Here is a 21459-nt window from a genome sequence, read left to right as displayed (position 1 = left end):
TCAGGCCTATACTAGACCTCATACCACTAAACCTTTACATTCAATCAGACCATTTCCATTTGGTCACTCTGCAACAAGTCCTTCCTTTGTTAACCCAAGGCGATTTCCTTACCACTTTAGATCTCGGGGTCGCCTACTTCCACATTCCCATTCACCAAGCTCACAGGAAGCATCTTCGGTCTGGAGTGGACAGGCAGCATTACCAGTTCAAACTCCTCCCATTCAGAGTCCCCACAGCCCCCCAAGTTTTTACAAAATGCCTCGTGGTAGTAGCGGCGCATTTAAGGAGGCAGAACATTCATGTTTTCCCCTATCTGGACGACTGGCTAATAAAAGCCAAGTCATACCACCAGTGCATACAGCACACTTACCAAAGTATTCAGCTCTTACACAAACTCTGGTTCACCATAAACAAGACAAAGTCGCATCTCCAGCCGTCCCGTTGTCAACAGTACCTATTTGCCACAATAGACACCTCCCAAAGCACTTGCAGCACCCCATCCAGTCAGGATAAACCGCATGCAAGCTCTTATACAAAGATTCCAACCACAACATTCATTAGCAGCTAGAGTGTTCATGCAGCTCATGGGAATGATGGCCTCTTGCATCTTCGTAGTACCACATGCAAGACTCCAGATGCGCACTTTACAGGAATGCTTGGCACGCCAATGGAACCAGGCCCAGGGTCAGCTAACCGATCTGGTGGTGGTAGACGGTCGAACACATCACTCTCTGCAGTGGTGGAACACCAAAAACCTTTCCAAAGGTCGACCGTTCCTGGACCCACTTCCACAAGTAGTGCTAACCACAGACTCATCGCTCACCGGCTGGGGAGCCCATTTATTAGACCATACAGTATAAGGCAGGTGGACACCTCAACAAAAGCTACTCCACCAACCATCTGGAGTTACTAGCCATATTCCTAGCCCTAAAATCCTTCCAAAGTCATGTCTCAGGCAAGGCTATCTAGGTCCAGACGGACAACATGACAGCCATGTACTATCTACAAAAACAGGGGGGGACGCACTCTTTACAGCTCTCACAGCTAGCGCAGAGCATATGGAGAAGGGCCATTCCTCGAAACATTTTTTTCCTAGCAGAACATCTACCAGGAGTTCACAATCAAGTTGCGGATCTGTTAAGTCGTCAGAGACAACAAATCCATGAGCGGGCACTACATCCACAAGTTCTTCAATCCTTCTTTCAAAGGTGGGGACATCCAGACATAGACCTGTTCGCCACACACCTGAACTCAAAATGCCCAAGTTTTGCCGCGAGGTACCCACACCCATTGTCCAAAGGCAATGCGATATGGATGAATTGGTCAGGCATCTTTGCATACGCTTTTCTGCCTCTCCCACTCATTCCCTTAGTGGTACGCAAGATGCAGCAACACTCACTGACGCTCATCTTAATTGCACCAACTTGGGCAAGACATCCGTGGTACACCACACTACTACAACTCTCAGTGATACCACATCAAAAACTACACCTCTCTCCACACCTCTTAACACAGAACCATGGAGAGATCACGCATCCGGACCCCATGCAGCTGAACTTAGCCATTTGGCTCCTGAGGTCCTAGAATTTGGCTACCTAAACCTCCCGCCTGATTGCATGGACGTCATCAAACAAGCTAGACGTCCCACTACTAGAGCCTGCTATGCAGCGAAATGGAAAATATTTGTTTTCTACTGCAACAATAACCATATCAATCCACTAGATGTTTCCATCCAGCATATTATATGCTATTTACTACATCTTCACAGATGCCATTTAGCATATACATCGATCAGGTTACATCTAGCTGCTATAGCAGCGTACCTTCAAAACAGACATCTGTTGCTTTTCAGAGTTCCATCCATCAAAGCCTTCATGGAAGGCCTCAAATGAAGAATTCCTCCCAGGGTACCACCCTCACCAGTGTGGAATTTAAACATTGTTCTCACTAGACTTATGGGTCCTCTGTTCGAACCCCTACACAAATGTGAGCTACAATTTCATACATGGAAAGTCGCTTTTCTAGTGGCTATCACATCACTCAGAAGAGTAAGTGAGCTCCAGGCACTAACAATTGAACAACACTTTTTACAAATACCCCAAAATAGAGTGGTTCTAAGAACTAATCCAAAATTCCTGCCAAAGGTCATTTCACCTTTCCACCTCAGTCAATCTGTTGAGTTGCCAGTATTCTTCTCCCAACCTACAACAGTGGCTGAAAGAGCTCTTCATAAACTAGACCTTAAAAGAGCTCTTCTTTACAATGTTGATAGGACAAAGTCCTTCCGTATAACAAAACAACTTTTCGTGTCTTTCTCTCCCCACACAAAGGCAATCCCATTTCAAAAACGGGTATTGCAAGGTGGATTGTAAAAGGCATACAAATTTGCTACCACAAAGCGAAACCTACTTTATCCATTCCCCCTAGGGCTCATTCCACCCGTACATTGGGGGCATCCATGGCATTTTTAGGAAACATTCCACTAGATGATATGTGCAAAGCAGCTACATGGTCTACACCGCACACATTCACAAAACATTATTGTGTAGATGTGCAAGCAAAACAACAAGCTAGTGTGGGCCAGGCTGTACTCAAAACACTATTTCAGACAACTGCAACAGATACTGGTGGTCGCCGCTAAGGGAGAGAACTGCTATGTAATCTATGCATAGTGTGTGATCTGCAGCTCATATGCCTCAAACGGAAAATGCGACTTACCAGTATGCATCTGTTCTTGACATGTAGAGCTGCAGAGTCACACACGCCCACCCACCTCCCTGGCTACCTTTATCTGTTCCAGTATTATCTTACTTAGATACACCATACATGGACATCTTTTTCTGTTCACACATAACTCCATCATTTCCCTTCATGGCGAAAAACAATCTGAAAATGGAGTCAATGCCCATGCGCACTATAGTCCATAGGAGGAGTCGCCTATCTCGTGACTACAAAGACTTCTTTCAGGACAACAACAAAGTGTAATCATCCGGGCCCACCACCAGATGGAGACCTATGCATAGTATGTGACTCTGCAGCTCTACATGCCAAGAACAGATGCATACTGGTAAGTAGCATTTTCCTTGTAGGCCCTCTCAGCCTTTCTGTGTTTGCCTGGCCAAGCTTTATCGTTCCTGTCAACAGTTGTGATGTGTTTTCTAAGAGGACTTTTTTTTCACATGAGCCTTTCATTATGCCTCAATAGGACCTTAACTTGGTTCTTATGTTTCTAGTGTACAAGTTTCAAACCAATGTCCTGTACATGCTGAGATTGCTGACAATCAAAACGATTTTCCTCATTGCGGATGTTTCCGTGAGCTCCAGTGCATTCCCAAACTTTCTTTCCTGACAAGTTGATGCTGTGCACTACAATATAATTTCTGCCACAAGTCATGTTATCCTTCCACGTGGGGCAGTCTATTACTATTTTTTGCTTTCTTCTCTTCACCGCATCCCTCTAAGGTGGAAGAGAGCCTATTAACATAGTTTTCTTTGCTCTTTTCTAAGTTGTACTGGTTACTGTATCAATAACGGTTTCCACTTAATTTGAGTTGGAAGGTAATTTGGAAGCTTTCGCATTGCTTCGGTTGTCATCCATTTATTGGATTTCCTTGGAACCCCAGACCAGTAAGTGAGACCATTTGGTGAAAGAACCTATAGCTTACAGATCCTTTACATCAGCAAATGTGAAAAGTATACGCTTTAGTATCCTCCTTACTCTATCGCCATGCTCCAATGCTTTTTTTTAATTGACTGCAGAAAACCTAAGCGTGTTAAAGGGAATGTTGGTGTATAGTATGCATTCTAGTAGTGCTTGTGTAATAGTAGTACTAGTGCTGTTGATGCTGCTACTTGGGCTCCTGCTCCTACAGCCAATACTACTATTGACATTACTATCCATGATGGTACAATTATTATACTTCGTGCTGCTGCAGGTTGTACTACTTGTACAGACAAAATATCGGGGCGAAGAATGTCGTGTGGACAAACTATCGTGTCAATAAAATAGAGGACAAAAATATTGTAAAGGTAAGTTAATAGGTAAGCTAAGTTTTACTATGTAGAACTCCAAATGTATGTACCTTGAAAATAAATATATATATATATATATATATATATATATATATATATATATATATATATATATATATAATCTCTTCAAAGTACTTATATGTGGAGTTAAGAATAGTAAATCTATACTTGCCTATTTGCTCTTACCTTCTCGATATTTGTAACACAATATTCTCTCCACACAATATTTGTATTTCTGATATGTCAGTGATCCATACCACTTACTACCATTACTGCTTCTGCACTCGGTATGACCAGTAATTGCAATTAGTTTACAAATGTTGCTACTTTTCCTTGTGGTACTGTAAGGGAATGCTTTTAAACAAATGAAAGTACTCCATATGTTCCAGAAAGCAGAACCTGGGTATACAAGTATAGGAATCTGTGGACTCCTATGATGTGTTCTAAAGTCTCACATATTTATGGATCACCAACCCCTCTGATCCAAAACAAAGTTACGTGAAATCTGTACCTGGTCAAAGACAAAGATGCAATCAGTGTGACTGATTGGAGAGAGAGCTGGATTTGGATAATAATAAAAATGGACTGTTACTGCCTTTTTGATATCTTTATTTAAAGAGGTAGATCTTCAAAGCTCTCCTAAATTGGAATTGGAGTGGCCCTGGTAGGTACAGGAATGTCATTCAAGATTTTATGTGCATAGTTAGAAGTCTTTATGCCTTGATTTTGTTTTTTAGACTTCTCTAGTCTGATGTTGTCCTGAATGCAGGTATGCAAAGAGCCACCAGATTTTGTTAGCTTGTCATCAGAGCAATAATTGTTTTGCGTTCTACCCTACAGCCTCACCTCAGCACCTCAAGTGATGACAGCATTCGCAGTCCAGCTTCACAGGTCTGGATACTTGTACTTCCCATATCAGATAGATAGGAGCATAACCTTTTTGCGAACCACACCAACCAACAGGAGCAAGACATCAACAACCTTTTGGTTGTTTGTCATGTTTTGCATAAACAATTTCAATCATTTTTGATTTGGCTGAACACAGGAAGAGAAGACTAGAATCTTATCTTGGCTTGAGTTCAGTTCCAGCTACATTTGTTAATCTGCTATCCTGGTAAAGGTATCAATAGGTAAATACTAAATCATACAGTAAGACCAGTTTCAACCTTCTCTGCTATAAAACAAACTAACTTACTGAAATATTTTAACATACTTGTGAAACTCCTTTTGGCAAACCTTTTTTCGCTGTCCGAAGAAATTGTAAAAATCAAGACACAAAACTGACTAATCCTTTACAGTCATTATGACAATGAAAATTTCATTGATGGCTTCAAATGCCTCTGTTGGTTTTTGTTATCGGGGCAAATTTACCAAGTTGTAAAGAAATATTTACTTGTGTGCCGAAACCAAATTCTGATCCCATTTCACCATTTTATTGAGAAAGTACACCATCATGATGATGCCCCTTGGAAACTGATAGAAGAAATTCAACTTTCATTAAGGGGTGGCATTGTAGTTGTCCTAATTAAATGTAAAGAATCAATGTATTTGTTCCATTTATCTAGGGCTTTAGAATTTAATGAGTCTTTCAACCACCTCTGTAGTTTTACATTTTATAATACAACCCTTAACTGCCCTATCAATTTAATGCCATGTAAAGACCTACTGGTCTCCATTATGTAACAAACTTGATTTAATTTTTTGAGATGTCCCCTAAGTTTCAAATTGTTGTTATTCAAAATTGTCCAATGATACTATTTCAACCTTTTTGAATATGTTCCTACTTATTCAAATGTCATTATAATTAGTGTGGAACAGTTTTGTTTTGATGTTTTGCCTTTGTTTAAAAAGGCGATAGTTCTTTTAAAAAAAATGATAAACTTGCAATCTAGTGTAGCCTCACCTATGTCATAAGAGGCCTGAGCTGATTGCTTTTATTTTGTATACATGCCATTACCATTACTCTTTCAATACAAATGATTGAAACGTTAGCTAGTTTGTCCTAACGATATAAAAGGGTAGTTCCATTGACCGTTCTTAGGCTAACAGTTAGACCACCTTTACACTATATTTGTTATTTTGCATATTTATGGATGGATACACTATTTGAAGAACTCATAAGTAAATTGTCAATTCTCCCTCAGCAGGTGGGACTTGTTGAGAGGGTATGTGAGGTGGGTATTCCTGGGAGTTGGATACCACTTTACTACTTCATGTTGGGAGGTGCCATTTGTGATCTGAGGTTCTGTGCTTACAAAAAATCTTGTAGGACACCTATAGATTTTGGGATTTTGCTCCCAGTAGAGTTGGTCCAAAATGTATAGGTGTAGTAATTGCTTGGTGTTGCTTTTCGAGGAAAGCTTAAGGTAGAAGCTTAGACTGACTACCAGTGACACAAAGAATCTGTTTCACAATGCCACATGGCATCCATAAAGTGCCCTATAATCTAGACGTGTTAAGTATTTAAAGATCATGTAAAAAAACAAATTGTGCCACTGCACCCCCAGGTCTGGTAAACAGTTGCTCTTTCTGCTGCTTAATATAAAGCATGGGCTGAAGGGTGAACAATATATAACCTGAGTCCAGAACACTGGAGTGTCATCCCTGTATTGCTTTGTCAACAGAAAAGTCACTACTTCTTAGGAAGGCCCATAAATTTTTTGTTTTGCTAATTCTTGGCTTTGTCTGTACCTTAGGTGAGCTCCTTTAAGGCTGCTATTCTAGTATGGTGATGGAATGACGGGTGCATTTGAATGCTGGAAATTCACCTGTATTCACCTCTCATTTTGCAGGACCATTAAACTAAGGCTTTGGGCCAGATAATATAAGCTTATCCCCATAGCTGGAATAGTACTCTCCTCAGTCCTGTCCTCTGCTCGCCCCTTCCCCTCAGAACCTACAATTGCTCATTCCTGTCCTTAGCTTTAAACTCTGCTGTACACCCAGATATACTTGTATCTGGTATTCTTATTTTCTCATTCAGTGTGCAGTGTAAAGCTGGGAACAAGGCACAGAGTGCTAATGGCTCCTCTTGAACAGAGTTAACCTGCTAGGACCTATATCACCTTCTCACTCTCTTACTTGCTTCTCACTCCTCGCTTGCTTCTCACTTCTCACTCTTACTTTCTTCTCACTCTTACGGGAATGCTGAGTTTCAACAACAGTGGAACAATATGTGTTTTGGTAGTTCCACTCGTGCAATTGTAAACATCTGTGTCTATGTCCTCAAGTTACCAAACGGAACAACATTAAACATGGCCCAAATGATTCTGGATACGCGGGGAATCCACTTTTTCATTTAGGGATTCATGTTAACATACACTTCAGTCTACTGTAGATTAACTACAAAGTCAGAAACCCTTTGGTCGGTCTGTATGGCGGTTGATCTACTAATAACATGCTGACAAAAAAAAACAAGCGAGGGCATTGATCCAAGAGTAAAGCTGTACAGTAGACAGTAGTAACAACTGCAATCATGAAAACGTGTTACACGAGATTTCTTGCATTCTCAGGGCCATCAAATGTATTTGCCAATCACTTCCAAAAATCCAATTAATATAACTTAATAAGGATGTTCTTGTTTCTTAGAATTCATTATTTCCTATAGGACATGGATCTCTGAAGGGCATTATGCCAGTTAAACACTTTGAAGCAAAGATGAAGTATTTATCTTTTCAAGTAACAGCATCGTCCTTTGAACAACCCTAACTATCAGCTGTCATGCCCCTGCAATCCCAGCCACAACTACACACTGACCAAGTTAGCAGACACACCGGTCTGATTTAAAGTGAACCTGACACACACGCAGTACAGTAGCAAGTATAACCAATGAATACATTATGCTGGTGAAGAATGAGTTCTGGGGTAGAAGCCATTTTAAGGCACACTAGCCAGGCATTGGGTTCTGGAGGTTGTTTATCTCCATTTCCCTCATACGGAAACATAATTCTCGAATTTTACATATTCCACTGGATTACTCCCACATAACATCACTTTTAGTGCCTCTGCTGTCACCCACCATTACAAACAATGGAGAGACCCTAAAACAATCCGTAGGATCTGGCTAGTATATGTAAAAAGACACAGGTGGTCCTAGCAGAGAACAATAATTCTTCAAGAGACTTTTTTACTTTTCTCACAAATTTTTAAACCCAAGCAAAAACAAAGAATACATGCCACTAGGAATAGATTTCATTTTTTCCTTTTATTTATTACCAGTTTGTTATTCAATTGGTACATTTAAGCATCAAAGTAAAAATCAAATAGAACAAATTGAGCTGTTGCTCCAAGGTAAGTGCAAGGGGATAAGTGGTGGGTACAGTGCTCGTCAATTAGATAGGGTTGAAAAGGTAAGAATACAAAGAACAAACTAGAAAAAATTATCTAAATTTCTCTAAGTCTAGAACCTGTCTGGAAATTATTGACACATTTTATATAATCCATATTGAGTTATAGACTCCAAAAAATTGTCTAAACATAGGACCTAATTCCAGTACAGGTTAGTGTGGTAGAAATGTCTCCCCTGGTTTGGAGCCTACGGGCCCTTCTCTCTGTTGCTATTTGCACTGATTTCTGTACAATGATATTAGAGGTTGCTCCCATCTCCATCCTGAAAAATGCCCCTTTCTAAGGAACAATTGGCCTTCATCATACACTCTGGGTCGAAACGTCAACGTTTCTACCACACTAACCTGTACTGGAATTAGGACATTGAAGGGACAGGACAGTAGGCCAATACCACAGTTTAAATCTAATTGGTGGAATCTGTGGCCCTCTCAAGCTAACACTATGTTGTGATGCAGCGAGCACCGATGGGGATATCTTACTAATGTGCCCACCACCCCTAAGCGTTCCCTTGCTTCCTGTTACAGTATGGACATCACACATAGAAACACCCTTCAATATTGCATTATTCATGGCCCTAGATGCAGATATAAAACTGTTTCTTTTTACACTTTACAAAATTGCCTTTGTATCCTTGGTCTCTACTGAATTTCAGAAAACTGGACATCAGAAAGGCAGCTCTCTACTTCTCCCATCTCCGTTAGAACTATGTGCCTATCGAGATGTGCAATCTTATAATGAACACCAAAACTGTTGGTGTCTGTTCATCTGCTCCATCAGTTGGAAACTAGTGCACTGCCTCACCTAGGCAGCGCATGCGCTGTGTCCTCGAGACATGCTGCATCCACTCTGTGGGCTTACATCCCATTGCTTTATATTTGTTTCTGCGCATGTCCTTCCCAAAAGCTTGCTTCTATGTGGGTAATCTGTGTTTTTTGTCGCTCTCTTGTGTCTTGCTCCCTCCCACAGGGCAGATGCCTGTTACTTGCATCCCTTCCCTTATGTCTATTTCATGTTGTGTATGCACTTTTTTTTTAGGTCTCGCCTACGCAGCGCGCATGTGCTGCATAGGAGGAGACCTTTAGTAATCTATTCCCTTTTTCTGGCAAAAACGTGCAAGCTTTGCTTTGCTTTTAATGGCAACGCGTGCATGTTTGGTGATTCCCTTGTGGGAGCGAGCTTTGAAACCATCTGTTTGTAATTAACAGATGGTTCCTGCTCGGTCCCGCAAGGGAAACAGGTGCAGGCCCCCTCCTCTCTCCCGTCCCCATGCTGCCGCCTCCTCTCCTCGTCAAGCTAGTTTTTTTTTTTTACTTTCAGCGCGAGGCACGCACGCTTGTTTTCTTTTTGTTGGTGCTGTACTTCACTGGCAAAAGGTGAGTCCTATTTGCTTTAGCCGTGCTTGTTTTAGTAGTCCTTTATTTATTTAAATGCCTTTTACAAAAAGCTTTTATTTCTTATTTTTACAGTTTGTCTAGAAATACATTTTAAGTTTATTATTTTTTAAAAACAATCCCCACGTCTTTAAATCCATGTGCCCTGATATTTTTGGGAATGTATCATCATGGGGTCCAGTGCAGTCGCCACGAGTCGGAGCTTCCTAGTCCTGCCTGCCGGTGGCTGACACCAGCATGGCTCGGTGATGTAGCAGAACTGATCCGAGATGCTTTTTGATTAATACACAGATGTCATCCGCTCCAGGGTGCCCGCGCTGACGGATGTGTGTTCTTGGACGGGGGCGCCACGCAGGAACAAATGCCGGCGCATTGAGCTGTCAGAGGGGTAATGAAACCAGGAGGTGACCGCACACCGGCCCCAGCACGGGGTTAAGGACATCCCTTCCCATTGGCTAATTATGGAGGACGGCGCTGCAGGCGGCCTTGATGGACAGCGTGCCACTCTCTGTTAATTGGGCTTTACACCTTGGCGCTATGGTCAGAGCTGCCGCGTCGGAGCTAGTGAACCAGGGTCGAGTCCTGGCTCCGGCTCAACATCCTGTGATACTGAGCAATCGCTCTCCTGGTGCCTAAAAAAAAAAAAAAAAGCATTGGCATAGCCTGTAGGTTTCGCCTTTTGGACCTTATAAGTGTTTAGCCATGCAACAGGTGTTGTTGCACCAAGGCTATTGTGCTGCATAATTAAATACTTATATGGTTCCAAAAGCGAGACCTATCGGCTATGCCAATGCTTGTTTCCGTGTCTTTAAGCCCATGTTTTGGGTTGGTTCCCTTTTTGTTTCTTTAATGTTGATGCTCCAAGAGCCGTTTCAGTAAACAGCCCTGTAAATCTTGTCCTTATCTCGACACATTTACTGTTTTCCGAGGGGGCTATTCCATCCACCCACCCCCTCATCGCAGCATGCCTCCCACATCATCGAACGCTTTTTACGTCCCGGCCCCTCGTTACAACTGCTTCCAATAGAGAGCTATAAGGAACATGTGAAACTGGCAATCATCAAACAGAGGCATGATGCATTCACAATAATTATCTCAACCATATATGCAAACCCAAAACTTTAAAGCTATGTACTTCATAAAAGGAACTGTTAGTGCAGAGTCTTGCACCTACCTAGCATGTTCCAAAAGTTAATGTTCAGGAGCAAGGAAAGCAGTTGTGCGAGCGGTCTACTTCATCTTCTTTGCGCTGAATCACCTGATTTAAGTTTGCTGCCGGATTGCGCAAAGACAATGTGGCGAGAGGTCATTGATTTACAGACATTGGTATAATAGTCTTTATATGGGGAGTGCATTTTGTTTTGAGTACCGCAAGCAACTCCCTCAAAGTAAGACAATAGGGAATCCATCAAATGTATTAATGGCAATAAAGGAGCAGCGAACTGGTCACCAAAACAAATTGCTTTATTAAAGAGAGCTCTTCTTGGGAGACAGGCTAATCTTATAAATTGCTTACCTTACGTGTTTATTGTATGGTGAGAGTCTCTGACATTTTCAGGATGACCATTTTGTGGCGATTATAAAAGTTATTTAAGAATCATCTCTACGTACATATTTGGCCAAATAGCAGTAATCAAACAGAGTATTATTAGTACTGTCCTAATTAATGTTGCTTGCGGTACTCAAAATGCACTGCCCATATAAAGACTAGTATAACCAATATCTCCCAGAATGGTATCCTTCAGTTATATAGTTCCAATATACTACCAGTTTAATAAACATATAAAATTAAAACAGTATCCCGTTCCTCACAACCAAATGTAGAGACCCAGTGTTTCTTAGGAATGCATAATTTGAGGTCTCACTCCTGCGACTCGGAGCCCAGGGATTTCAAAAGCAATTAAATCACCTATGTACGAAATGTGCACAGCATTGTAAGACTCTATATACAGGTCTCTACCATGCAACTTGCTAGCCAGCAACAATTTAGGTTGTTTGCTTTATGAAAGATGTGCACCTCTGTAAATTTTCTTTGACGAGCTTTCGCTATGACAGTAAGGCTGTTCCAACAGTGTGATAGATTTCTAATCATTAAAACTCATGCTAAACAATAGATTCAAAGTCGGCAGAGATTTAATTACTATCAATTTCAACTAATAAGCCCAGTGGTAGGTTTAGTTTGCATAAACTGATGTTCAGTCCCTCACTTCCCTTCAAAGTCCCCTTCCATTAACACTGTTAATAAAACAATGCATCTTCTCATAGGTCCAGCTGGCTGTCTTCTTGTAACATGTAAGCTGAGGAGTAGATTCAGATATGGTGGTTATTTGGTTCCCAGGTGCTGATGAAAAAAATGTACTGTCAAAATGCGAAGCATTTGCTTCCGTTCGTTCGTTGTAGGTTCTGGTTGGTCCTCCATCCCACGGCTTTTTTTTTAAAGTTCTTTATTGGTTTTTAAAAAACATTTAGGAAAAGGTACAGTCTACAGTGTAATATGATGAAAGCATTGTACACACGTAAGTAACAGCATAGCTTGTAGGTTCAACAGGTAAGAACACTGGAGGCTATGCGCTATACAACATGCGTTTGTGTAGGTGTCGAAGGGTTTGTCAAGTGTACACAACAAAAGGGGAAATATACTATCTCAGGTAGCGGGGGATAAGCGAGGGTGGGTGTAGGGGTGCGGCAGGTTCCATATCAGCTAAGCCATCTGAGACAGAGTTACAGTGGCTGTGTGGGCAGGATCCGTCAGTGGAGAGGGAGTGACGCAGCCCGTTACGATTGAGCAAAGATAAATGGGGTTACAGTAGGCAGTAACTGGTGCGGGTTATGCGTAGTAGCCGCTACGGAGAGAGATCATTGCTTCTAGTGTGTTGCAGAAACTGAGAAAGAATGGTGGCCCAGTGAGGGGAGACAGTTTACTTACTGAGACCCCAGACCACCTCAGGGCATCTTCCTTTGCTGCGCCCCTCTTGCAGACCGCCCCATAGCAGGCAGCCACAGAAGAAGTTGCCAGGGAGTGCCAGGGCAGGATGAGGGTACGTTTGGCAAGGAGGAGCACCAGGGAGGTGAAGCGAGTGTGCACCTTGTGAAATTTGTGCCATCTAAAAATGCCCAAACAACAGTTGGACAGAATGCAGAACAATGTCATACATTCACCCCAGTACAGAGATCTGGGCCTAAATCCATCGTTTTTTTGCTCACCATGCCACCCCAGTTTAGACCTGGCCATATGCAAATCAGTCTTGACCCTGTCCCTCATGGGAACAGTCCAGCCCGAATCTAAAAATGCCCAGCCTACACACCTCCCATGTGTGTACATCAGTGAGCTCCGTGACTTGGCATAGCGTGTCATGTACTCTTTTCCAAAAATGGTGTAGGGCTGGGCAGGACCATATCATGTGTTGCAAGTCTACACCTAGAGCTTGACAGCGTAAATGTGCATCTGCTTGTGGAAAGAAACAGTTCATTTGGGCCGGAGTGAAGTAGGTGCGATGGAGCATGCAGAGTTGCAGGTTTTTAAAGCGTGAGTTACGGGAAACCTTTTACGGGAATTCTATGGCAGTTTCCCACTCCTTATTGTACAATGCATGCACAAACTCCTCCTCCCATTTGTGTCGTAAGGTATCTAGGAGAAGCATCGTCAGTTTGCGAATGGCGTTATACAGCCAAGTAATAAGGTGATGGCCAGGGTCCATCATAAGGATCATTTGCAACACGGAGTGCGTTGCAGGTTCTGGTTCTTCAGCATTCCATAGGGTTCGACATGGGTGAGTGTGTTACCGATGAAGAAGGATTTGCCCTGGGGTAGATCATAGTTTGCTACTAGCTGGTCAAACGTAAGGAACTGACTGTTAAGGAAGAGGTTCCCAGCTGTAAAAACGGAGTGCTCCGTACAGGGGACTAGGTTGCAGCAGATGAAGGTCTTAGGAAATCTAGGGAGACCAACCGGGGACAATGTAGGAGCGTATACCAGGGTTGTCGGGGACATGCAATGTGTTCTGGTCATGCAATCCCAAGCCACTACCACCTGTAGGGGCGGGCACTGTTTTTGGAAGGATGAGGCGGTGGATCGCCGGAGAGGGCAGGGCACTGTCTATGCCACAGGTCTCTCCCAACATACCGCCCATCTATCCAGCGTGAGAGCCATTGTAGCTGTACCGCCAGAAAATATGCTTCAAGTGACTAGAGGCCCAACCCTCCCGGATCTGTTGGGAGCTGCAGTTTGCTAGGCACCACTCGGCGTCATCTATTGCCCCAGATAAGATCTCCCAATAATGAGCTGAGCTCCCGGATGAAAATGCGAGGTGGGATTATGGGAAGATTAGTAAAGTGGTAGAGCAGGCAGGGTAGGATAATCATTTTCGCTATGGCAATTTTACCTATTGGGGCCAAGGGCAAAGGTCGCCAGAATTGCATTTGCAGTAGCTACGGATTGCCAGTGAAGAGGGCTGCTGGTCAGGGTGCAGTGGATTTATGACCAATTTATCCCAGTTTACCCAAAGAACATTGGCTATAGTGAACTAGTCTAGTGTATGTTGAAGCGGGGAAAGATCAGAGGTGATGCTTTCAAATAAATTAGTAGGTCGTCAGTGTACAGGGACCCTGCGTGCGTCCTGTATTCTAGGGTTATTCTGCAGCCATTGCCCTCACATCGTAGGCTTACAGTAAGAGGCTCCATCGCTAGGGCGAAGAGCAGTGGTGGGAGAGGGCACCTCTGTCTGGTGCCCCTGCTCGCTTGAAATGAGGCGCCCCGGTGGACTTAGTCGGTCAGGTTAGTGTAGAGGAGCCAAGTGTACGCGAGGAGTCATGGCCCAACTACAAATTAGATCAAGACCTTGAAGAGGTAGGGTCACGCCAGTGAATCGCATGCCTTCTCCAGGTCTGATACTAGGCATGCCGTTTGTGGGTAACGTCTCTTGACGTGGTCCTGTATATGACCCAACCAGCAAATATTCTGAGAGGTGCTGCGTCCTGGGACTAACCCATTGTGGTGTATGTGAACGAGATCGGGGAGCACCTGGGCATAACTATCTGCCAGTATTTTGCCCAGTATTTTAAAAGCAATTGTAGTCGCAGTGGGAATGCGGGGCAGAGTGATGACCGCAAGAAAAGCATGTGAGTAGTCCTCAGATTAGTCAGATGGGGCCTGGTACAGCATAGAGTTTAAGGTGTGAAAGAGTTGCAGTATGTCCTCTTGGGCATAGATGGATGTGCCTGTGGGTAGGACCAATTTCGTTATGGGATGTGGGTTGGTGTCTTTTCGTGCTAGCCATGCTAAGAGCTGGCCGAATTTATCCTCTTCCCTATGAAATTTAGCTGTGTGAGCTGTGAAATTAAAATGACTGAGGTGCTTCAAGAGTTGGGTGTATGAGGTATTCGCGGTGGCTAGCTGTGTGGCCTTCTCGAGGTCCTGTTCTGCCGCCTTACTCAACTGTGCTAGGCGGGTTACCGCATCTTTGATTTCTCAGTCTAGGGTTCTACACATACCTACCATCCATCTTATGCAGCAGCCCCGCGTCACTACTTTATATGCTTCCCATTCCACCATCTTCGTGTAGGCTATGCCATGGTTCTGCATAAATTAATGGCGGATATGTTTTCCCTGTTCCTCATGGAAGACTGGGTCTTCAAGTAAGTTCACGGGTAGGTATCAGTGGTTTAGGGGATGCCCAACAAAGATCTATATAGTGCGTATCATGATCTGAAATCACGCGGCCCAAGTTTACCTGAGGCAGGGCAAGAAGGGAGCTAATGAGGCCGAACATAGAAAGCGATCAAGGCGCACATAAAGGCTGTGGGGCACAGAATAAAACGAGTACATTTTATGGGTAGGGTTAAGCGCCCACCAAAGACAATTTCCCTGCCCAACAGGATAGTTGTGCTGTTTGTGCATGTGGGGGGAACTCGGAAGGGGAGGATGTGACCTGTCTAAATGGAAATCTAAAGCGTAGGTAAACCCTTTTTGGTTAGCTGTTGCACCTTACTAATTAAAATTAACATAACATCTCCGCCAAGTGTCCAGGGAGATGCCGTTTTATGGGCGATGATAGAGGAGAGGACATCCAAAACGTTCTCTAACCATAATTGGGAGCATAAATGCTACCAAGGAGCAGGGGGGGGGACTATCGAGGTGCCCCTACAGCAACACATAACGGCCTCAAGTGTCAATGGTAGTGCATAAGACCTGGTAAGGAACACCAGGCCTGACCCAGATCAGGACGTAACATGCTTCCAGCCTTTTGACATAAGAATATATGGTGTATCTCTTGCAAGCAGTTTGCATACCCCGCACATTCAGTGCCAGAAGACTAATTGTGACATGTGAAGTCTGCATAATGAGTGACTAATATAGGAAATTGCAAGGAGGGCGGGAGGCCTTCGCTTCAATCATTTAGGTTGTGCCTCTGCTAACTTCACGTAGTTTGGGTGAGTGCTGAGAATCTGCCATGTTGTGTTTGGGGTGTAGGACTGGTACAGGATATTGGATTAGCAGAAACTGGGTGATATTACCAGGTGGGGCCTATTGTAACTACAGTATGCCTAAACAGAAGCAAGAAAAATTCGGAAGAAGAGGGGGTGTCAAGCAGTTACAGGGTATGGGGCCCAAGATGGGAGTGCTCTTGTTACAAAATTATGTGGGCCAGCAGTGGGTGCAGCAGCTGCCAGGGAGAAAAGGGGGAGAATCAGAGAGTGCCTGTAGTTGGAGCGCGGTGTGTTGGATAGTGTAGTGTCATTATACATATGGTGCGCTCCAACAATCATAGCATGAAATGGCTGTAAACAACTCCACAACTGATTCAGATGAGTGTACGATGTCGGATCTCAAACTGACACGGGGAGCTCTGTCTAGAGTCATCAGAGAGAAGCGTGTCGTCATCAGTTGTAAATAGGTGGGGGCCCTTTCGTCATCAGTGGTAATGTTGTTAGGTACAATGTCCACAGCAGCATGCAGGGCCCGCTGCCTATCCGCAATGATCTATTCTAGGTTCAAGGGGTTCCGCCGTGGATAGACTCTGGGTACCTCGAATGCGGGATCAATTATGCTTCTTTTGTCTTGATTTGGGAAAGGAAGAGGAAGCCATTTTGTGTTCCGGAGCTGGAGGACCATACTGTTGCTCTGCCTAATTCCATGCCTCCTTCGGATCGGTGAAAAAGAGGGTAGTTTCATTTGCAGTGATCTTGCGACGGGCTGGAAAGAGGAGCGAGTACTGGAACCCTTGCAGGCGCAGTCAACACTTGACCCCACAGAAGGATGATCTTTGTTGTTGGACCACTTTGGTGCAATCCGGGAAGAGCATGATCACCTTGTCTTCCAGCCTGAGCGGACCCGCTCAGCGAGTCTCCCTGAGGATAGTGTCCCGTTCCTTGAAGTGAAGGAGCTTAGATAACATAGGACTGGGAGAGAATCCCGGGTGACGGCGTGAAGGCACGCTATGCGCTCTCTCCTGCATGAAAAACTAAGGGAGTTCTGATGCAGGGGTGAAGGGTTTGAACCAGGTCTAGAGGTATTGGATGGGGTAACGACCTTCAACCCCCTCCCACAGGCCCAGGATGCACACATTTCTCCTACGTGATCTACCTTCAATGTCTTCAGCCCTGTCCTGTGATCCGGTCTTGTAGTTCAGTCCATCACAACGGTTTAGGATGGCCAAATGGTGATTGGCGCAAAGAAAACTGAGATCCGTGGTCCAAGAGCTGATGTGCATTTCCATCGTAACTCATCAGTGTTCTATGGCAGCTAGCACTTGGCCTCGTTTGGAAAGTGCTGGGTGAGAGGAGTCGCCTGGGAAGGTGTCGGGAATGACACTGGGCCGAGTCAAATGTTTGAGTCGGGCAGCCACTGCTGATCAGAACCTGCCCATGCCGTGGGACGTCGGAGTAGGTTGCCTCAGGGGGCATGTAGGCGAGTGGGGGTCTGAGGTAGTCTGGAAGGATAATGTTGATCCACAGAGATGAAGGCAGGATAATTGTCCCCCTGAAGTCAAGTCTGTGATATTCAGGCCAGAGTTGTGAGTTTGGGAGTCTCCAGGGACAGCCTAGGCAAGTAAGGGGTGTGTGGAGGGAGACGGGACAGTGCTGAACGGGGGCTCAGCCTTCAAAGCTGCAGCGGCTCACATGACATTTGCTGGGCCTCACAGGAGCTCCGCTTTACAGGTCGTTATGGGCCGTGGCAGGGCATCTATTGGGGGATTTCGGCATGTCCACCCCCAGGCAGCCACGGTAGGCACGCCGTGCAGGAGCAGGATATAACCATTTTGCAGCCTCCTCAGCCGGGGTTTCGACCCCGGATTAAAAAGCCCCATCGTAGATGGAGTCCGTCTGCCACCAGGCCCAGCCACGCTGTGCTTGGGGGTAGTGGCAGACCCCAGCGGGGGCAGCCACCAGGAGCTGGGGAGGGGGGGGGGGTCCTCAGCCCTGTATATTAAACCCCCCAGCAGTCGCTACTGTAGTCCCCAGGCCAGGGGAATTGACGATGTATGGGCTGGCGGACGAAGCTTTAGCAGTTCACGTCTGCCATCTTGGCTGGCTCGGCCACGCCCCCCTCCATGCCACAACTTGATCACAAAAGTCAAAGTATTAAGCAACAGTTGTCCACCTTTTTTCTTTTTGTGCCCCCAGTAATCCAAACTAGTGGTTACATCTTTCAATCAAAAGGTATGACTGATCTTGCGCCTGCCTGCTTTGTAATAGAAGGGCCCTGCCTTTACCTTGACTGGACTGCTGTTGGCCATGTGCTCCAAGGAGGTTTCCAAGTTCCACTGTTGGCAGGGATGAACATGATCCACCAGTACTGCTTCTCAACGAAGAGGATGATACTGTACAATTTCTTGGAACCCGATGCACATTGCCTGGATGCACCCTCCAGATTCTCCAGTTATGCAGCTCGTAATGTGTGGTTTTTCTCATCTTTTTGCTTACAGCTTCGGAGGCAAGTCCAAGACATATGCTATATGGAGGTAATTTGTCAAGAGATTCTAAGCACAATACTGGTACCAAACCGCATCAACTAAGAGTTACTGGGTGAGGAGGGAATAGTGCGCTGAAGGATACAGGAATTCGTATGTGCAGTGTACACTCCTTCCCCTCCCCTCCCCACCTCACCCCCCCCTCAAAAAGAATTAAAAAGTCTCGTGTCTCCAGCACCACCAAGTCATGCATGTTCACCGAGAATAAGGACAAGTTGGAATATTTTTTTCCATGTCGTGCTATTAAGTAATGCATTTTTGAGGAATCTTTTATTATCACAGCATGTAAGGAACTTTAGGAATTTTACTTACTAATCTGTTGCTCTCTATGTGGTATGTTTGGCAAGCATATTTTGCAATAAATCCCAGAAAGTTATAAAACATTATTTATTGTGCAATTGTGGATTCCAGAAAGTTTTTTTATGAAGATTGGCTTAACATTTCAGTTTTTTCCTGAGTATAGTTTGTGTACTGCAAAGGAGGTTATTGTCGGTTAAACCGCACCGTAGTCCTACAACTCTTATGATGATGCTTTCATTGATATTTATTCACTTTGGCTTAGAGAAGGATGTGTCTTTTATTTCTTGTTGCCACTTACACGGAGCCAAATAACTGTTCGGTGTTCATCTTATCTGAAACCAAAAGATTGTTTTTTGAAAAGAAATTGAAAATTAAATTGTGCCCGCATGTATTTTGCTTGCATTGTCTGTCCTAAAACTGAAGCAGTCGGCAGCCATTAAAGTGTACTGTAGAAATGCTTTGCCATTTACCTTTTCACAGTGACAGTCACTCATTAGATCTGTGAAGTGAGGAATCCTCCTCACATAAAACGAGAATTCATGACAACGTTCATCCTGCTGAAGTGGCCGACAAATGACTTGTCTGCAACTAATTATAGAACATACGCAACTACGTCTACTATTGACCACTTTGTTGGCGAACATTTAATCAGCTACTCACCTGAGTGGCCACCAATTGAAAGGATTTGATCTCTAGGTTGAATGAATGTAATATTCTTTACGCCACGTGGGGTTTACATGACCTCGCTAACCCCATCATTTTTACTACCCTATTAGGAGCAGAATTTGCTGATTGTTGCTTTGTCTTTTTTTACCAGTGCCATTGCATCTGTGAGTCACCCATGTCACACTGTTGTTGTCAGAAAAAAGCTTTCATTGCAGTAGTGCACTGTTTACTGTTGAGAGCTACTTTTTTGGTCTTCAGGTATAAATTGATGGAAACTGTATCTTTTTCATCCTGGGTTCCTTAGTCCAAATAACCCTGCGCATGCGTGGGATTGTGGAGCACTTCTGCAATACATATATCCTTCTGGTAGAGAAATTTGATTTGGGAGGGAAGGAGATTGTTCCAGTATTGTGTTTTTTTTATTTGATGCATAGAGAGATTGCTTTTGACATTGATATTTCAGTATCTTCTTAGGGCAGATTTATGATACTATGAATGTGTTTTGTTTTTTCAGCTTTTATGATGAGATTCGACCCATGCAGCAGTGTGATCTCTTGAAGTCAATTGATAAAATGAAGAAATCCAAAGACACAACATTTCAGAACGTTCTAATGCATGTTAACGTGGATTGATGCTAAAGTCTTTTGTGCCCATGCACTCTGGCATTAGTTTTGTGGCCAATGGTCATCTAATGTGTAAGCTGAGGGAAGTCCTTAAACAAAGAAGGAAATACCTCTATTACAAGGGAGTTTAAATTTCTTATTTTTAAAATAATTCTAGATCATATTTATTGGACCATAAAGCGGATATGGCCCAGATAACTGATCAGAGTGAAACATTATAGCCATCTTTAAATTCACAATAGTACTTTACCTGTTTGCAGTATGCTGTTGCTCCAGCCAGGGTCTTTATAAAGAAGTCCTCTATCAATCACCCCAACAAAGTCCAAAAATGTATGTGGAAGCTAGCAGTACTCAGAAATGTTACAGTTATTCGCTGAGAATTTGGGTACTCTTCCTATTGTGCACATAATATTTGATATTGCTCTACTTGGTTAGAAAGCCAGTGGCTTTCACTTAAGTGTCCATTGTGGGTCTCTCAAATGATGCATTTGGGGGGTATCCTTTGTGGAATATTTTGGAACCGCTGTAAATCACAGGATTTTTTTTTTAAATCACTTAAACAACTTTGCATTTTATTTGCTACAGTTAGCAAGGCTTGACCCTTTTGTAAACTAGCCCTTTACAGGAGCCACAGTATAAATAATGTAATGTGTCTTAAGTCTGGATGTGTGTTTTGACCTGTTTAGTCTCATCAAGCAGAATAGCAGTGGTTCATTTATAAATAAATGTATATTTATTTTGAAAAAGTTTTATTGTGTTTACTAGCAAAGTGTACATTTTTAAATCTCATACATGTACCTTTTATTCTACAATAGTTTTATGCAATTTATAGCGTGTGTTGTCCTTTAAATATGATCTTCTGTCATCAGGCTGTCCATTCCCACTCTGTTATACACTGCATCACAAATAAATGGCTTGAAAGGTTTTTATTTTATCTTGCTTATGAATGACAAGTAATCAGTATCTCCCTCACTTGATTTTTCTTTCCCGAAAATGGTAATTGGTGCAGGATGTCAATGAAAATGCGACTTCACTGGACTCTGTGCTGTGAAACTCGTGGGTTTAATATCACACAATCTGCCATGAAACCCCTTGGATGAAAGCCATGAAAACTGACTGTAATTTGTAGG

At 43.6% G+C, this 21459-nt stretch overlaps 1 protein-coding gene across 1 annotated transcript in view; it reads left to right on the top strand.

Annotated features, from left to right (window-relative positions):
- ATAD1 (ATPase family AAA domain containing 1) overlaps positions 1-21254 on the top strand; it is a 183547-nt gene extending 162293 nt beyond the window's left edge. Inside the window, exon 10 of the mRNA XM_085605575.1 lies at positions 20221-21254. Within this exon, the coding sequence (XP_085461701.1) occupies positions 20221-20338 (118 nt within the window). The 3' untranslated portion in view covers positions 20339-21254. The remainder of the gene's footprint in view (positions 1-20220) is intronic.
- Positions 21255-21459: the final 205 nt, after the last annotated feature.

Source organism: Triturus cristatus, chromosome 1_2 (genome assembly GCF_964204655.1).
Source record: "Triturus cristatus chromosome 1_2, aTriCri1.1, whole genome shotgun sequence".
Lineage (NCBI taxonomy): Eukaryota > Metazoa > Chordata > Amphibia > Caudata > Salamandridae > Triturus > Triturus cristatus.
Note: the sequence above shows the minus strand (reverse complement) of the source record. Positions and strands in the feature narration are given on the sequence as shown.